General features: G+C 38.2%; 1 protein-coding gene across 2 annotated transcripts in view; it reads left to right on the forward strand.

The window, feature by feature from the left end:
- MXI1 (MAX interactor 1, dimerization protein) overlaps positions 1–20329 on the forward strand; it is a 66386-nt gene that overhangs the window by 44204 nt on the left and 1853 nt on the right. For both annotated transcript variants that reach the window (XM_036438982.2, XM_036438983.2), the window contains exons 4-5: positions 17577–17691; positions 18295–18466. In XM_036438982.2, coding sequence (XP_036294875.1) covers positions 17577–17691; positions 18295–18466 — 287 coding nt within the window. The remainder of the gene's footprint in view (positions 1–17576; positions 17692–18294; positions 18467–20329) is intronic.

The following is a 20329-nucleotide window of genomic DNA, read 5'->3' on the forward strand; positions in this document are numbered from 1 at the left end:
TTTAATATTCTACATGCTTTAAGAGCTAAATTGTCGAAAAGCTTACTAGAAGCCAACACTGATGACTTCGTTGGGGATAGGTGACACATTGATGTGAGAATTGTACCAGAAGTCAGAAGATTTTAATTTCTCTTTTTATTTCTACTACTGGTAGACTGTGGATGTCATCTAAGTTATCTCACTTCTTGCTTTCCTTGGCTGTAAAAGAAGGGGGCCTGGATGACCTGAATTCCTTCCCTATATGAAAAGTTTTATAGTTCTATGAACGTTTCTTTATGGTACAAAATGGGGGCTCTTTTTTCAGACAGTAGAATAGTATACAGCAAAGTGGAGGTGCTATCCTGTCTCCACAGCAACAGAGAGTCTCATAAGGGAAAGTCCTCCTTCTGTGAGGCAGACCCTTCCCGGCTCAGGAGAGACGTTTTTCAACTTGAGAGCAAAGCCAGGCCGCCCAGCGGCAGTGTGGAAAGGTGGCTGTGCGTACAGTCTCTGGTCGGACCTGGAAGTGCTTGGTGAGCGTGCCCAGCAGCTCCCACTTCCTCATCCCGCCCTGCAGCCCATACTGCTGCAGACTTCCTTCAGCATTGGCACTGAGCTTACCCAGCTTGCCCTCGCTGACCCAGGCCTTCAGTTCCTCTCTGGGTACTTCTATCTTAGGCCTTCTGCTTATTGTTTTCCTATAATGTTCATTACAGAGACTGTTCAAACTTTTTTAAAAAATTACCTTTATTGTTGAAAGTACTATAGATACACCCCCCTCCTTTTTTCAAAAATCCCTTCAATAGGGTGTGAGGCAAAGACACAAAGCTAGGCATTATCAGTATCACATACTAGTTTAAGGATTCGGCTTCAGTTTCTCTAAAATTAGGTGGTAGACTGGAATGATCATTAAGATCTCTTCTAGTCTGTGAAAACCCTGAGATCTTAAGTACTCAGTCCCACTCAGATCTGGTTTTTGAACCCACATCTCCTAGCTCCTGGTCTAAAGATATTTCTCTATATTATCGACTCCTGTTTTCTCTTTTGCTGAAAATATAGACTCCTTGTTCAAATTCATCTCCCCCTATATTTTCTTCTTCTTTTTTTTATTATCAATCTTTATTGTTCATATTATTACAAAGGTTCCTCATTTCTTCCCCCCTCCACCAGGTTCCCCCCCCCCCCTATATTTTCTATCTTTATACTTTCGGTTCAAATTCCTTAACCCCTCTCTCCCCACTCTTCTTTTGAACAAGAATAACAAAAGTATTTATAATAACCAAAAATTAGAAGTAATCTGAATTCCTACCAATAGGGGAATGGCTAAATAAATATTATATCCATAAATTTGGAGCAGATAAAAAGAATGAGAGAGACCTTTATGTGAATATGCGGAGAGATTTCCAAGACATATTAAGTGAAAAAAGCCAATTGCAAAATAGTATTTCCAGTATGATCTCATTTATGTTAAAAAATATGCCATATTCGTATATGTAAATATATTGGAAAAGTTCTGGAAAGATACATGTCAAACTGATAAACTTTCTATGGGAAAGGAAGCAAGAGTCAAGGAGACACTATCATGTTGATTTTATTGCTAGAGTTTTTTGTAGTAAGAATGTGTTTATTTCTAGTGGTCTTTGTAAGAGTGTAGAAGCATTCCTTCTTTGATAATGTTAAATTTGTAAGTTTTAGGTGACATGTTAAACCTTTTTTAAGATTTTTCTCAAAGTTTTGAAAAGCTATTAGCCAGGATCATGGTGTAATAAGATATAACGTTTTTCCTTTAAAAAAAATTTAAATGCGTGTGTAGAGTTAAGAAGCTGTTGTACATTTATGATTTAATAAAATAATTCTAAAGGGGAAAAAAAAAAAGAATGTGTCACCTTAAAAAGTTTTTTAAAAGGCAATAATGTGTGGGCAATCCTACCCATATATTTTCGTAGACAATAAAGCTAGAAAGGATCTTAGAAAGTCACCTAGTCTAGTATCCTTATTTTATGAACTAGAGGCTGGTGCATGAAAATTCATGCACTGGAGGAGGGTCCCTCAGCCCGGCCTACCCCCTCTCACAGTCCAGGAGCCCTCTGAGGTGGGAGGTGACCCGGCAATCAGGAAGGCAGTGCCCCCATCACACCTCTGTTGCTGCCACTGCTGACAGTGCAAGCCTCAGGCTGCCCTTGGTGGCTGGGCAGCTGCCATCCAAGGCTTCCCTGCACCTTGGGCTGGCCCTGGGCAGCTCGGGGGGCTGAGGGGACTGGGCGCTGCCATCTTGTGGCTGTGGACACCGCCATCTTTGAGGGCAGGGCATTCAATTAGCATATTCCCTCCTTATTGGCTGTGGGCACCACCATTTTTGAGGGCGGGCAGTCAATTAGCATATTCCCTCCTTATTGGCTGTGGGCACCACCATCTTTTGTAACAATGTGAAGGTCAATTAGTATATTCCCTAATAGATAGGATACTAGAGGCCCAGTGCATGGAAGGGGAGGGAGGAGGGAACCTCAGCCTGGCCTGCACCCTCTCACAATCCAGGATACCTTGGGGGATGTCCAACTGCTGGTTTAGGCCCCGGGATCGAGACTAAACTGTCAGTCGGACATCCCTCTCCCAATCCAGGACCGCTGGCTCCTAACCTCACCTGCCTGTCTGCCTGATCGCCCCTAACTGCTTGCCTGCCTACCTCATTGCCCCTAACCTCTCTGCCTGCCTGCCTGATCACCCCTAACCACTCTACCTGCCTTTCTGATCACCCCTAACTACTCGCCTGCCTGCCTGATTACCCCTAACCACTCTGCCTGCCTGATTGCCCCTAACTGCTCGCCTGCCTGCCTGCCTGATTGCTCCTAACCACTTCTGCTTTGGCCTCCACCGCCACAGCTTCATCCAGAATGACTTTCAGAAGGTTGTTCAGTTGTCCAGTCTAATTAGCATATTACACTTTCATTATTATAGTTTCTGTGGAGGGGAGGGACTGTAATTTGTTCATCTTTGTATCTGATACGGTGTCTTGCACATAACAGGTGCTTAGTGAATTAATAATTAACGTTTTTGTTAGTTTGGTATTTGTAGTAGGCTATGCACCTTGTGTTAGATTGAGAGAAAGAAGTTAAATGCCACGTCAAATAAATAGCTCTGTTTTATAGTGTGTGTGTGTGTGTGTGTGTGTGTGTGTGTGTGTGTGAGAGAGAGACCAGACACTTCAAGATAGAAAATATTTTAGGAAAGCACATAGTGAGATATTTGCTATCCTGCAAATATCTTCCGTTTCCAAGAAAAATAGTTTTGTTCTCCACTCCTGCTTCAGAACAGTTTGTCCCCATAGGATATTCTAGGTAATATGACCCACTTAGGAAATATGTGGCGATTGTGCTTCATAATGGGATCCTACTAGAGTTGTACCACAGGAAAAAGCCTTTTGAGTGTGCTGGTTATACAAACGAAAGTACATTTCTTTCTGTGTTCGAATTTATACAGCAAACCAAGGAACTCAATTAAGACTTAAAAGTTTACTATAAATACGGTACCATAAAAGCTGTGACATCCTTTTTAATTGTGAAGGCATTTCCTCAAACTGTTTGGAATTTATACAGGTTTTGCCCTTTACGTGTTGTCATCTGGTTTTGTCTGCATATCTCTATTACTTGATATTAGCATCTTATTAAATTTCAGTGTGCTTTTTGACATAGGGACTCTTACCTGTGATTTTTATCTGCAGTTGTGTTCATCCTGTTTTGCTTTTGATTTTTTGGTAACTTGGCTTATTTTGATAGCTGTTTACTTTGACATCATTAAAAGCCTGTATAATTATTAAAACAGATTATTTCATGGAAGTTTCCATAATCAGCTGAAGATTGCTCTTGGGTGGAGCCTTAGGAATATTTATTCTCTTTTGGAAAGCTTACATCTCTCTTAGTTTAGAATCAATAGCTTTAGGAAAACATCATAGAATGCTGGGAATTTCCATGAATGCTTCTAGCCAAAGAGATTGTATTGAAATGGCTAATTGGTGCTCACAGGTATTCATCCAGAGGCATTTTTATTATGCCAGAATTTAAAAATAAGTATGTGTACATGTGTGTACGAATATATATGTGTGTGTGTGTGTGTGTGTGTGTGTGTGTGTGATCTATCTTTGTTTAAAAAAAAGCAGTTATGAATTTAGCTCTTTTGAAAGCTGTGGAGTAATTAAAATAGAGATAATAATTTATTAAATAGGAAATTATCTGTGACTCCTTTAATGTATTTCAAATATGGTGTATTAAAACATTCTTGCTTTATTGAGCATTTTATTGGAAATTTTTTAAAATTATGAGACTGAGAAGAAAAAAAAATCTCATAGTCACTGACAACAGTGTGGTGATTGCCAGGGAGAAGGGGGGTTCGGGAAGGTGGAGGAGGGTATCAGGAGGATAAATAGTGATGAATAGAGACTTGACGGGGTGTGAGCATACAATACCGTGTACAGATGATGTGTGGTGAAGTTGTGCAACCTGAAACCTGTATAATTTCGTTAACTACTGTTACCCCCAATAAATTCAATAAAAAGGGGAAAATATGTTTAACACATTTTGATCTGCTGTGCTTAGAAGAAAAGATATTTGTGATTAGTTTTTCATTGTTCTTGAGATCATGGATTTTATTTTCATGCAGATAGATAAATAGATTAATTTACCTGTGATAAAGATAATGGGCATTTGCCAGTCATTTTCTAAATGTTTAAGAATTTGCTACAGTAAAGTTATTTTTTATTTTAAAATTGTAGTCAATAATGCTTAGTTTAGTAATATTTATTTGAATGAAATTTAAAAAAATGGATTTTTAAACATTAGCGTTAGGGCATTTTCTGGTTTAGTGTTTTAATTTTAAAATATATTTTTTCAGTTGGTAGTCCTCAATGGAGAAACTTCCTGGAAACAATAAAAAGAACTGTATTCTACATGTATCTAGGATTTCTTGGCAAAGCGGAGCTCAAGCATGTGTTTGCACTTTGCAGCCTCAGTTTGCAAAATGGCCTTATTTTTCTAAAGAAGTGAAGCTTGATTAGAGATTTCTCCATTTTTAAAAAAAATATATTTTTATTTCAGAGAGGAAGGGAGAGGGAGAGAGAGATAGAAACATCAATGGTGAGAGAGAATCATTGATTTGGCTGCCTCCTGTACACCCCACAATAGGGACTGAGCCCACAACCCTGGCAGGTTCCCTGACCAGGATTAGAACTATGACTGACTTCCTAGTTCACAGGTTGACACTCAACCACTGAGCACACCACTGGGCTTCTCAATATTTTTTATAGAGCTTTGAGTGTTTTTGTACAGAGGGGTTAGATGCTAGTACAGGTGCAACAGTGGTTAAGAATAAACAATAGTTAAGAATTATTCATCTTTTAGCAACAGTTTTACTATTCCCTTTAAAGTGCAACTTGACCCCTTCTCGAACTCGGTCCTCTTCCCCACCCTTTGCACTTTTACTTGTGATAAAATATTACAAAATATGTTGGGGGTATCCTGTATAATAAATGGCTAATATGCAAATGGTTGTCATGCCCTCAAGCCTGGGCCAGAGGACCTGAGGCCTGGCTGGGAGACCCGAGGGCAAGAGGGCCCGAGGCTGGGCCCAGGGACCTGAGGATGTGCCCCCCCCCCCCCCGCCTTGCGGGGCTTGACTGGGATGGGACTGGCCAGGTCTCGGTCTTGTGCAATTTCAAGGCACACGTGGGTGGGGCAGAGACTTGACTCTGGGTCCTGCAGTGCACCCCAGACTCTGACAGGAGGGAGATTTTCATATATATTTTACTAATTTTCTTTCATCTTTTACCCTTCTATTATATTTAGAGAAAGGGCAAATAGCAATATTAAAATATTTCCTCTATATAATCCCCTTTTAATGTACATGGATTTTGTGCACCAGGCCACTAGTATTTTTGTAATATATATGTATTGTCCTGGAGGACAACCATTGTAGTTTCCCAGACCCATCTGTGGGTGTCACTGACAAAAAACATACTCTGGCATTTGAATCATTGGTATGACCAGTTATGGCATTTTTTCTCTAGGATTATAGCATCTGTATGTTGTTTTTTTTTCTATCTTGATTCACTTTATTTCAGCCTGATTCACAAATTATAGAACAGCTTGTATTTGGCATAACTATAAAAAAAATCCAATCTCTTCTACATAACGTTCTTTTTCAATTGGAAATTTCATCTTTGCAGTTAAAACATTTGTAAACATAACACAAATTAGATAGAGCCTAACAACTTTGCAAGACTGCTATTTTTTGTAATGGAGGAGGCTTTCCTAAAGAGAAATCTGGTGATCCTGGGCTCTGAGAACTCCCTTAAGCAGTTAGAATTTACTGCTGCATGGACTGGGTCAGGTGACAAGGAAATAGGAACTATATTTGCTATCTTGAATGTTCCGGATATTAGTGTGCTTAAAAAAAAAAATACTGACTGGATTTGGGGTCTTATTTTTAATTTTTATTAATTATTTATTTTTTAAAAAAATAAATCTTTATTGTTCATATTATTACAATGGGGTCTTATTTTTAAAGGGTCCTTCATATTTTGTTCCTGAGATTAGAGGTGTTGGTAATCCTGGAAGATGTTTTAGGACTATACCATCTCTAATATCTGAAAGGAAATGCAGCCAAGTTGGGCAAATTTATCCTCCAAACTCAACCACCTTCTTTTTGGTTGGAGTGCCCATCTTTGTGTTCCTGTTGTTGGAATATACTTAGGTGAGAGAGCCTTACAACTTGCCCTGATAAGCAGCCAGGATTTTGATTGGCTGTGGTAACATGTCCCCTCAACCTAGCTTTTCCTTCTTCTCAAAAACCACACGACAATATAGATTTTTCAGGGTCGTTCTCCTGGAATCAAACTGTAATAGCACTTGTATAACAGTCCTTCTTGGACAGAAAACTATCCTATATAATAAAAGCCTAATATGCAAATTGACCAAATGGCAAAACTACTTGTGGAATGATAGGTCACTATGACATGCACTGACCACCAGGGGGCAGACGCTCAATGCAGGAGCTGCCTCCAGCCCTCAGGCCCCAGGCCAGCCAAGGCAGGTATCAGTGGAGGTGGGGGTGGGAGGGGGAAGGGGGGAGGGCCCTTAATCACACTGTTGGTTGTCCCATAGATCATCCCTGATCACTGGCCAGGCCTCGGGACCCTATGCATGCACGAATTTCATGCGTTGGGCCTCTAGTAATGGTATGGAGTTGAGGCTGGAATTACACAAAATATATATTAGACCTCTGATTCTTCTCTCATTTAATTTTTTTCCTGGACTGATCCAGAGGAGAATCAAACTAAAATTTAGGCAATACAAATAGAAACAAGTAAAATAAAAAATAGTGGTGCAACCCAGTTATAATTTGAATCCAGTTTTCTACTGGAAAGAGTTTGCCTTTTATGAGACTGTTGTAGTTGTTGTTCCTCCATTGAATACCTTTTCCTTTTCTGAAGAGTTTTAAAAAGTAAAGTAGTTCTTAAGGCATGTTCACTTTCTACCCGCCTAAAAAATGCTCATCTGTCAGTGTCCAAATACAATACTGGAATTTTTTTTTATTTTTTTTTTGCTTTATCAGAGGAGAGCATGCTCAGGATTGATGCCAGGTGTTGTGTGAGGCTGCCTCCAAAAGTAACTCTCAGAAACTACTCTTCTGTTGGGCCTTCAGAGGAGAAGTGTGATACAGTTTATATGAAAGAGAAAGATCAGAAGAGTTAAGTAACTCTGAAATAAAGAAGCTAACCCAAAACGTTAATTACCTGTCACTGTCAGAACCATGATGTTTAAAATTCTATGGATCTTATTTTTTTCCAGAGGTTCCAAATGCCCAATGGGTTAATTACAGATGGGCCAACAATTGCTCTGTTACCCTTTCCTACCCCCAAATTTACCCTCTCCCCAAAAAACAAAAACTAAATAAATAAATAAATAAATAAATAAACAGAACTCCCTGCATTTTAATTCTGGGGAAATTGTGCTAAAATGGGACTTTCAAAATAATCCCTGGCTGGCTTGACTGAATTGGCAGATATCCAGCAACGCCAAACCATTTGCCGTCTGCCAGTGGTAAGCATGGTCACCACTTTTAATCATTTAGTTCCTTATTTCAGGTTGCTCATACTCAGTATACATTGTGAATATTCCTTTTCCAGGGATGCATTCATTCTTAGGCCAGAGTGTTCCTGTTGCACTTAATAAAATGTGTCTTTCCTTTTAAGTAGATACACGCTCCTTAAAGTGAACTATTATGCTAATCATCTTATTAGCAGGGTCATTTTTTTTTAAAGGCATTGTGCTGTTTTCATTTTATGCCTCTACATGAACATTCCCATTACAAAGCATTCTTTGAGTGTGCTGTTTGTGCTGTGTAGGCTCCCCGTTTTATGAGGGATCGGTTGCAATAGTTCTTCATTTCTCTCTGCCATTCTAGACAATAATTTGATATGACAAAATAACTTCCCTGGGCCGTGGAGTAGAACGAGCATGTGAGAGATAGACTTTTAGAGACGAGCAGACTAATGCTTGTTAACGTGTGCGTTTTGCATACGAAACTAGGGCAGTGTCTTAACAGAACATTATCGCTGTGTCTCAGATCGGACCTGCCAGCGCGTAAGGAAGTCTGTTTTGATTTCAAAATGTACCTTACCCCATGGTGGCTGGTAGGGGACAATACTATTGACATCACTGCGTTTCAAATAGAAAATTAACAAGTAGCTACTGTTGAGATGGCTGATTGCCTTCCCAGTCCCTGTGAGAATGCTTTTTCTTTTGGAGAGCAGCACGTCTCAGCCCTTGGAGCCATTAAATCAGCCAATGGGGGTTGCCAGAAGAGGGATGAACACCAACAAAAGGCTGGAGATTAGAAAAACAGTTAATAATGGGAAAGGGAAAAAAAAGCCTCTAATCAGTTTCCAAGTTGATGCAAAAGGTAACTAATTTTTTAAAATGTCTCTTCCACCCACGGCTACGTTTTGACAGTAGGCCAGGTTCAGAGCATGATCTCTCCCGATCTCTTTAGAGAAGAGTATCCTTTCCCTCCACCCAAGCCCCTGGAGGGTTGCCAAAGGAAAATAAGCTATTTTGTATTTAGAACAAATTGCCACTGTGTTCCCCAGTGATGTAGCTCTATTTCCCAGACTTTGGAACTTGGAATACAGAAAGTTTTTGTGTGACCAAAGAAGAAATATGGTGAATGAATACATTTTTGTTGTTATTTTGTGTGTGTGTGTGTGTGTGTGTGTGTGTGTGTGTGTGTGTGTTTGTTGTTGTTTTTAAAACCACACACACGCAAATCCTCATCAACATAGAGCGGATGAGATGTATGCAAGGAATATAAATTTAGCTCAGAATGGACGTCCAGTGAGCAATTTTTGTTAAATTACTTTGGAGATTGGGTTCCTTGTGGGAGTTTCAGTGAAGAATATAGGCCTTTGGAACCAGATTTAAAAAAAATTTTTTTTTTTTCTTCAATTGAGGCTGTCAAAAGCCAAGTCTTAGAGATGAAAGCATGACAGTGAAAAAAAAGTATTTGTGTATGTGTTCTGTATTATGTAGTAGCCTTCATCTGATCAGCCATCCTGGGATCGTGTAAAACTGTGCAAACACTAATTTCTCATATTACCAGATGGCATAAAACCTATTCATTTAATTCCCCCTCCCTCCGCCCCTGGGCATTGTGGAGTACTTCTTTTTAGACTTTCCCCTTTCATACCTGAGTTTTCTTAGCTGTTTCTTTTCTATTTTCTTCTTAGTAATTGCCTTATTATTATTATACTTTTTTTTTTATCACTTTTTATTTATTGAATAACATATGGAACAGAGACCAAACTTATATCAGTTATGTTTTCTATTTACTAGGAAGCCTGTAGGTAATAAAGTCTAAAAGTCGAAATTGGTGCCAAAAAATTGAATTAAAAAAATTTTATTTTTGAATTTCCTTTGACATTGTTGTCCTAGTCCTCATCACTATAAATCCTTTGGTAAGTCACTCTGTTGTAGTGTCTGCAAATCTTAACTCTATGCTTCACTATTAAAAGAGATGTCGAGATTCATAGTTAGAGAGTTGGGAGTGGGGAGAAACTGGGCAAAAAAAAAAAAAAAAAAGAACTTGTGCACATGTACAACAGTGTGGTTTGTGGGGGTGGACGTCAATTGAGCAATTTTTGGGTGGAAGTGGTAAAGGGCATAGAGAGGATAGAAGGTGCTGGAGAAAAATAAAATAAAATTTAAAAATAAAATGAGAGATGTTGACTCTAATCAAGAGTTAAGTTGAGATTGTTGGTTACTCTGCATGTAGTCATCTTTGGTGGTGACCTCAGCTGCACACAAAACAACCCAGTGTAGAATTCTGGCACCCATAAGCAGATCTCTAATGAATGTTGGCCTGATTATAGTCTTTAGAGGCTTCAGTATTGTTACCTCAACTTTGGGGAGCTAGAGAGTCCTAGATAAATCCACTGGGAATTGTTACATACCCCCTCCCCACAGTGGGCCAGTCTTTCTGTTGGTTTTTCTTAAAATTTAATAAATCTTTATTGTTCAGATCATTACAATTGTTTCTCCTTCCCCCCGCCCCATAACTACCCTCTATCCTATCCCAACCCCACCCTCTGCCCTTACCTCCCCCCACTGTCCTCATCCATATATGTACGATTTTCTGTTGGTATTTGAAGACCTGAAATAACTAAAAGAATGGATTCAGTCTTACCTAGAAGATAATTAAAATATGTAATTGGTATGAAAATCAATTATTAATTACCTGAGAAAGGGGTATGGCAAGGAAAGCCTTATGGGACAAACAATAGTTGGACTGTGGGCTGACAAACGGGTTAGATGCCCACTAGTTGGACAGTGGAGAGAAAGGCATTCCAGGTAAAGAAATAAGTAAATATGAAAGCACATTTGGTTTGTGGAAGAGGTTTTCAAAAAGTGATGGGAAATGGAGCTGGAAAGGTAGGAGACAGAAGGGTAAATTATAGCATCTTCAAACGGATAAAGATTACCACTGGCATCTTTTAAAAATCTTTACATCCAGTTCAGTGACATAATAGGGTGGAGTTCATTGTTTACTGATGATCCTTGTTATTGCCTCTGAGTGGCCACTTCATCTTCTTCATATATCTGAGAAGGAAAGAATGAATAAATGTCAGCCTCCATGGGATCTGTGTAGTTTGAGAAAGAATATGTCACTGTTTTGTCATTAATTTGAGTGCTCACAATTTCTCCTCTTTCCTCCCCACCTCCCCTTTCTTCTCCACTCTTCCTCTGTAAACCTTTGAAAGACATAATCTCAGCCATGACTCGGAAATGAGGTGCAGAGATCCAGAACTGGCATAGGGATCTACAGTAATGTGCTCTAGTAATTTGAACGTAGTTCATCTTAAAAGTATCCTTTGCATTGTCTGTGCTTGATTCTATATAAAATAGTGACTTTCTTCAAAATATTTGAGGAAAATTATGACTTCTGGAAGGCACACTATATTTAACTTTCTGGCTTTAAATACTGTCTGGCTCCCTACTTAAGAACTACTTAGATTTTATTAGCAGAAGGTGATTTTTAAAAGTCTCCCAAGAATGAGTAACATATATCTCAGCTTTTCTGATTTTATTTATCTGTATATATTATAAATGAGTCCTTTTAGTGCTTAGGTGGACAATGTGACTATGAAATAAGTTTATATATATATATATATATATATATATATATATATATATATACACACACACACACACACACACACACACACATGTGTATATATACACACATATGTATACACATATATGTATATATGTGTGTATATATATAATTTATATAATCTGAAACTTCATTATAACACCTGTTGATATTCCTCTCTCGTTATTTTACAAGATACCAGTTGAATTAAGAGGAATATTAATGAAAGCATCTGTTTTTGAAAACTGAGAAGAGTGTCCCAGATAGTCTCCTGAGTTTTTATTTTGTTGTCATCAAGCCCCATAATGCCACAATCAAGTCTAACTCTAGGGAAATGCCACTTACCAAGTTAATACCTGGGAGTTAATAGTCCGTTTATGTTTTGCAAAGGAGAAAATATATACGTTGCAAGTGAAACATAATTACCACATGCCATTTTATGGGGACCGCTTGTCCAAGCTCTCTTAGTTCACAAACAAAATAAGCTGCATTGTAGAATATGATCATATTTGTTTTTGTAAATAAAATTCATGAGCAGCATGAGTGTGCTTGCTATCTGGATCCATTTTTAATGTCATTTTTTTCATAAGAAAAGGAAGCAGGCAGTTGTTTTGAAGTTTAGGAGACTTTTCACAAGATTCTCAACAATAAACTTTAGAGAAATGTTGGAATATAAAATGTGCAGGATAAGCATTTAGCTGATGTCATGTGCAAAAGTGTGTAGCAAGTTGGGAAACCTGGCCACAAGCCACTGCAGCTTTGGAGAATGTGGCTCGAGGGAGAACTCAAAGCCCATTGCGTAACGCTCAGCAGAGAGGAAAATGCAAGTACTGTCCCTATCACTTGATTTGTTTTCCATTTTTATTTAGTTACTTGGCAAAGTCTTGGTACCCCATAGTGGAGGGATGAAAGAGAAGTTCCAACGAAAGACCGTGCCTTCAAGGGCATCAGCCAGTGGATGGTTTGTGAGGCTGGGCAGGCTTGTTAAATTTCTTATTGTTGGGCAGGGGGATTAGAGTTCCAGAGGCAACTTGCAAAAAACACCATTGGATGGTAACTTGCATTCTTTTCCTGAAAGGGAATTCTTTCTTCTCCTTCAACACTGTTTGCTTCTTGCGGTTGATACCTACCTCTGCTTCAAAATATCACAGCTAACTAGGAGGGGCCATTCAATAGCAAAACCATTTCCCCTCGCATTCTGTGATATTTCAGTTTTGCAGTAGAGTTTGCAAGGCTTGAAATCAAATGCAGCAATTGGTTCCTTCTGAGAAAAATGATCCCAATCTACCAAAATAAGAGCCAGACAGACTCTGATTGTTCCTTTCCCCACAAGGGGCTTGCCCTTTTCGAAGGTGTGGGTAAATTTTGATAGGACCTTCTGTCTAACAGGGTTAGGCACTGAGAATTGCCCTTCCCCTGGGTAAAACCCGCTTTTAAATGTCATTTTAAAATAGACCTCAAAGCATCTTTGAAAATAAAAGTACTTTTATGTCTCTCTGTTGTCTTACCCCCTCCCTCTCAGCAAGGGAACTTCAGTTTTCTCATAGGGCACTTCCTGCTGCAGTGTCTAATCCTAACTGTGCTCCCTGGTTAGCATTTACTTTAACTTTCCACAACACATGGATAGCATAATAAAAACTACGAAACCAAAATCTTTCCTAATTTAATTTTTGTTATGCCCTTCATGTGTTGGGAGAAGTTAAGTAAATGCTAACCAGGGAGCTAAATTTTTCTTTCTCAGTTTTGATCAAGTCTAGTTTCATAGATTTTACACTGTCAGGATTTTTTTTCTATTGGTTGCTAGCCTAGTGTTCATCAGTACAGTCAGCACAAAAGCCTTAACTTTCCCCAGCCTTCTTACCCTACTTTGATTAAAGGTGCAGGATTGTACCTGTTAAGAATCCTTGTTGTCTGTCAGCTCTTCCACTCCCTGGGGACGTGAAAAACATCATCTTTATGATACTTGCAATTTTTTTTTCTCCGTATGTAAGGATTTTCAAATCAAACCAAGCTTTTTTTTTTTTTTCTTCTGTCTCTTGTCCTCTTTTCTTCCTCCAGTATCATACAGCCCATGATTTGTCAGGCACACACAGGAGGCTCCTGAGCCACCAGTCACATGAGAATGAAGGCAAGAAAAGAAAGGACCAGATGGCATCAAAAGATACGCCTTTCTAGGTCGTTGGTGGTTAAGCTTGCAATCTGGTTACCAGCAGGGAGACTGTGGGAGAAAGGGTGGAGCGGAGCCCAGCACCATTGTAAGGGAGGAAGAATTGTGCCAGGCAGTTTACAGTCACAAGGTGTTCATCGCTCTCAGAAGTGTGCACCTAAACGTGGCCTTGCAGCAGGCACATGTGGACACTTGTGTGCAGTATTGGGATGGCAGCTTTGAAAAGTGTGGCTCCCCCTTGGTTGGCTGCTGTCCTGTAGCTGCTGTTTACCCTTTGTCATTCTACTCTCCAGATGCCTGATTGTTACAAATACGAAAACTAAGAAATGGTATTTGGCTCCCACAGATACACTTCTTCCCACAGGAGAGAGAGGACATGATTCGCCTCTCATCCTTTACACCATTATCTATTTTGGAGAACTGTATTTATGAAACATAGAAATTGATACCACGCCCTGACCAGTTTGGCTCAGTGGATAGAGCGTCGGCATGTGGACTAAAGGGTCCCAAGTTCGTTTCCAGTCAAGGGAATGTACCTTGGTTGTGGGCACATCCCCAGTAGGGGGTGTGCAAGACGCAGCTGATCGATGTTTCTCTCTCATCCATGTTTCTATTTCTCTATCCTCTCTCTTCCTCTCTGAAAAAAATCAATAAAATATATATATTTTTTTTTTAAAATGATACCATTGGCCTTGATGAGACACGATATCTCAGGACATGCTTTCTTGGTGTAAGCTGAATCTCAGAGTGCACTTGTAATTATGTTTTTGACTGAAGGAATGGTCAGTAGTGGCTAATAACAAATATTTGAGAGGACAGTGTGCCTTCCCTGTTCATTAGGCAGTACTTACACCTTGACTCCCTTGGCTTGTCCATCTCCTGATGTGACTGCACTATTGTAGATTGCCAGACTGAACTTGGCTTATACTTTTTTAAAAATAGAATTCTTCTTCAGTTTTTTTCCTTGAATGAAAAAAACTAAGGTATTTTTAATTTTAGGATTCAATTTGATCTCAATATATAAACTATTTCCTTTACTCTTTTAATTCTCTTGAAAATCCCTGCTTTTTCATAGACAAATTCAATATCCTTAAAGTCCAAAGTCAAGTTTCAACCTTTTATAAGTCTACCTTCTCCAATTACAGTCTCTCCTTTTATTCAGTTTCTGTTGCCCTTGCTATCTGTATGACTTACCTTGTTATGAACCAAATGAAACAAAGCAATATATTTTGTTCTGTAGTCTAGATTTTACACTCTTAAAAGTTTACAATTCTTTTTTTTCTTTTTTGTTTTTTTTTTTACATCTTCCACCCAAGCAAGTGTCCAGATTATTGCTGATTATACAAAAGTCATGTAATAAATATACAACTGAATAATTTAAAGAGATAGAAAACATAAACATGTTAATATTATAGTAGTTGATTTCTGTCCAGATTTTAATACGACTTTTACTTATGTCCCATAAAATAGAACATTGACCCACCCAATTTTTCCTTTTGACGTAAAGAATCATTCTGAAGTTATTTTTCCAATACGTACGCTGAATTTCCAAGGTATTTCCTATATATACAGTGAATTTCTTGTTTAAAGGAATTTAAACAAAATTGGCAAGTTATTTTTATGGCAACATAATTGTTAACTTTACTGGTTAGTTTCTTTGCAGACTTATTTACATGATTCATTCAGAGCTCCCTGTTGGGAGCCTCTAGTTATGAGTAAAATAACCACCAGTCTCTCCAACGTCATGTCATGTGTGCAGTTGTTAGGCCTGTGTGATAATGATCCTAATGAAGAGTTTAAAGGCTTTTTTTTTTTTTTTTTTTTTTTTTACTGTGGATTTTGTTTTTTAGTCTGCTCAGCAAGAGCACTCTGGGATCATGTAAAAGACCTCGCCAATGAGGTTTTCCAGTTAAAAATGAAAACTTTATTAAAGGCTCTGTGATTTGGGGAGAGAGTGATTTTTTAATTATTAAGTCACATTAAGGGGAATCCATTGATTTGGGGGGGGGGGTATCTTATCCACATCAAGTATGCCAGGCTTCAGCCTGGAACTAATTGATTAGATTTGAGTTATTGAACTCAGGAGAGAGATTTGGAATAGAAATACTAACAGACTTTCTTAGCTGAGCTAGTGGGTATTGGAAGGTTCTTGACAATTCATCAACCAACTCTCTGACCTTACTACCTTTAATCATCCTTGCTTGCCTACCCCTCTTATGGATTTGCTAGCATTTGGAATTTCACTTGACAATTATTTCATGTGCATTAAGACAGATAAAGCATAGCTTGGTGAGTATGCTAATAAAACCATTTTTGGCCTTCTTTGAGTAGAAAATGGAAGATGTATTTTGTTCCTGGTACAGTTGAGACAGTTGTTCAATTATAGCTCTTTAAGGAATAGGGATAAACCATGAACACATTTGTGAATTTTCTTTCCAGATATATGATTAACTGCTGAATTACATTATGCCTTATGTAACACAGGACCAAAGATGTGGACTAGTATTATTTTAGTGTGGAAATATGTGTCCAGAACTCTCATCATGGTGATCATAGTTCCTTTAGGGTACAGGGAAGGTAAATCCATAAGGTTGGTTGCTAGCATTTCCAGGAGAAATTTCCTATAATTTGCCCTCATGGGATAGGTGGATTAAAGAATGCAAATGACTTTTAGTAAAGAATTTTTCACCTGGCTTTTTCCCGTATGTAGAAAATTGCAGGTGGGTAGTAAAAGAAGAGGGAGAGAGACAGAAATAAAATGAAAAACTAATGAGTGCCTAGCCAGCGTGGCTCAGCAATTAAGCATCGATCTAGGAACCAAGAGGTTGCCAGTTTGATTCCCAGTCATAGCACATGCCCGGGTTGTGGGCTTGATCCCCAGTAGGGAGCATGCAGGAGGCAGCCAATGGATGATGTTCTCTCATCAATGTTTCTATATCTCTATCCCTCTCCATTCCTCTCTCTCTAAAAAAAAAAATCAATAAAAACATACTTTAAAAAGGATATCTTTAAAAAACAGCCAATGAGCGGTATGCTTAGATATTAGGAAGCAAGGAACTGTTTTACAGGTTGTGGTTTCAGTGATTAGAATTGACCACAGAGCTGTATATTTTGCCTAACCCTATCCTTGCCGGTCACAGGATTTTGCTGTTTCTATTGTGCTGGATCATATGAAGTTGTTTTTATAATTGAGAAATGGTTGAATATCAGAAATTTTATATGGTTCAATGATATATAATAATATATAACACTGTAGGACAGCTGTGTGTGTGTGTGTGTGTGTGTGTGTGTGTGTGTGTGTATAAAGTGGAAGGGAGGATATGGAAATCTATGAGCATTTTAATACGTCCTTGGGTTACCCTAGCTGAAAATCCCTATTTTAGCCTTCAGTTTTAGCTATTCAGAATCAAATACAGTTGCCCTAGTATGCTTTCCTACTTCCACATTACATTAATGCAGTTGAGATAGTTTATGGGGCAGGCTAAAATGAAATAATCTCTGACAGAGATTACCATTGGGGATAATAATCTGAAGTGGCCAGTCGCTGTAGAGTACAATAGAAATGGCAGGTTGAAAATCAGTAGGCATATCTGCACTTGCAGATAGGGAATAGGGGTGTAACATGGTTATAGAGTGAATAATGTACAAATTATTATTGGTCTAAAAATAGCTTTTAGGATGTTTCTAGTAGAATATTCAGACTGTGCTTATTTGACTTTTCTGTCTTTCTCAGACGAGCTCATCTGCGCCTATGTTTAGAACGCTTAAAAGTTCTGATTCCACTAGGACCAGACTGCACCAGGCACACAACACTTGGTTTGCTCAACAAAGCCAAAGCACACATCAAGGTGAGAACCTTTCCTTTCATATTTGCACATGATTCTCTTGGTCTTGGTTTTATTAGAAGCAGTGATTCCTATTTCATACACACCAACTAGCTCACCATGCCTTCCTTAATAACTGAATCCAGAGAAATCTAAAATTCTATCAGCTAATCTGATGGGAAGAAGCAACATAACCTGATTAAAATAATTGTTTTGACAGCATGGCTGTTGGAGGAGCTGGGAATAGTTAGAAAAATAATAAGTCTGGTCATACCCCGAAAGAAGGCAGTTGTGCCCTCTGGTGGAGATGACTTCATTTGACTCTCTCTCTCAGTATTTTTCCATCAAACTACACTGCAGAGCCAGTTTCTCTTTCGTGGAGATAACTTTACAGACTTTGAGAATTGCATACTGTTCTATTAAATGTGGCATGCATTATACACCCCCCCCTCCAAAAAAAAAAGTAAAGAAATAATAATTTTTGATGTACTTATGTGTTTTAACACACACACACACGTATTTATAGTATATTCATTCATGTCTAACAAAGAAATCTTTTGAGATGTTAGCTAAAAATCAGTTTTAATGTTTGTACTGGATTATACACAAAGTTAAATATCATTTTAGAAACTTGAAGAAGCTGAAAGGAAGAGCCAGCACCAGCTAGAAAACTTGGAAAGAGAACAGAGATTTTTAAAGCGGCGACTGGAACAGCTGCAGGGTCCTCAGGAGATGGAACGAATACGAATGGACAGCATCGGATCAACGATTTCTTCAGATCGCTCTGACTCAGAGCGAGGTAAGCTACTCCCCTAGTGAAACACTAAGAACCCCTGCACCACCTGCATTTAGGGAACATAGGTTGGGAGGCACTGCCTTTGCCTTTTACTCTTTGGCCAACATTGTAATATTCTAGATTTTAGGCAATCACAACATTGTCTAGTAATGCCCATGTGAACTACAGAACTTCTTTCTTGATCATATATGTATTTTTAATTTTCTACTTTGAAGCAGTTTTAGACTTAGAGAAACGTTTTCTGCACCTAACATCCAGTCTGAACAGCTGTCAACATTCTGTCATTCTCGTTTCATCTGTTCTCCCACTGTCACCCGCACTCTCACCCTCACCATTTTCTGTTGAATGTTTGAAATCAATCCCAGAGGACATTATCATGTTTTCTGTAAATACTTCAGTATGTATGTTTTAAAAAATGGGACTTTAAAAAATAAGATTATATTATTATAATATCCCCCAAAATTAATAAAACCAGATGCTCTTATTCAATGCCATAATAGATATTTCTCAAAAATGGCATTTTACCTTTGGTATGTTTGAATTAGAACCCAAAGTCCACATAGCATTTGTTTGTGCCTTTTAAGATACTTTTCATCTATAAAAATTTCCCTTCCCCACTTTTTCCCCCCAGTACCATTTATTTATTATAGAAACTGGATGGGCTGTTTTTTTAATAGAATTTCCCACATTTTTTATTTGGATGATTGTCTTCATGGGGTCACTTAACAGTACCTCTTATTTCCTGTAATCTAGTAGGTACATCTAGTGGGGTTGATTAAATTCAGGTTCCTTTTTTTTTTTTGAGGCAAGAATACTTCATAAGTAGTGCTGTGCACTTCTTGATGCATCAATATTGTGTCCAGTTGTCTCACTCTAGTGAAAGCATTGGTTAGTGGGTTCAGATATTGTCATTTTGATACTTTTATGTGAATGTTTCAGTCTTTCACTTAATAGTTTTAGCAGTCATTATTGCCCTGATTTCATTGGATATTGCAAAATATTGATTTTCTAATTTTATCATTCTTCTGATGTTTAAACTTTTCCTTCTATAAAGAAGAACATTTCCTTTAGTTTATGGTTACTCTGAAATAAAGTCCATATAGGGGAAATGGGATGTTTTTGTTTTATATCAATTTTCTGAATAAGTTGGTGCCTTGGTAACATCCAGAGGTAATAGGGCTTTTTGTTTTGCTATTTTTATTTATTTATTATGTTATGAACTCATGTTTTCATGTATTGAATGTGTTAAGTCCATTGTAGTCATTTTTCTTTTTAATACTCAAATTTCCTATATTCTGTAGGAGCTTTTTAAACTGGTTTTTTTTTTTCAATCCCTTTAAACACACACTAGGAGTCCTTAGGTTTGTTGTTTTTCTTATGTAAAAGTCTTTTTTATGTGGCACTCAATTTTGAAGAACAAAAATTTACTAGGGGCAACAGCAAGAACCTCTAGGACATGCTACATTTATGAGTGACCGTGAGGTTTAGCAGAAATACTCTTGAATTAGGAGGCAGACCTTGATCCTAGTCTTTTTTTTTCTAGTGCTTACACACTGTGATCTGTCAGGTCTTCATGCTTTAACTTCCTGATGTTATCTCCTCCTTGTACCTACCCTCTTCCAAATTTAGAGGTTGTATCTTCATCATCATAGTTATCATTTTTTTAGTACTCCCAGTATATTAGTTGCCTGATCTATATTATTCTTGTTCTTATCTGACAGCCCTCTTTCCCGGGAACTTTTAGTAACAATCTCTATTCCATTTGGCTAGAGCATGTCTCATTTTACTTTGTTTTGAGTTCAGCGTGCTTTGTTAGATAGTGTGTCTTCATTTTATTTCCCAATTGGAGGTTGAATGCATGTTCTG

The sequence above is a fragment of the Pipistrellus kuhlii genome, unplaced genomic scaffold (genome assembly GCF_014108245.1).
Source record: "Pipistrellus kuhlii isolate mPipKuh1 unplaced genomic scaffold, mPipKuh1.p scaffold_m20_p_15, whole genome shotgun sequence".
NCBI classification, from domain to species: Eukaryota; Metazoa; Chordata; class Mammalia; order Chiroptera; family Vespertilionidae; genus Pipistrellus; species Pipistrellus kuhlii.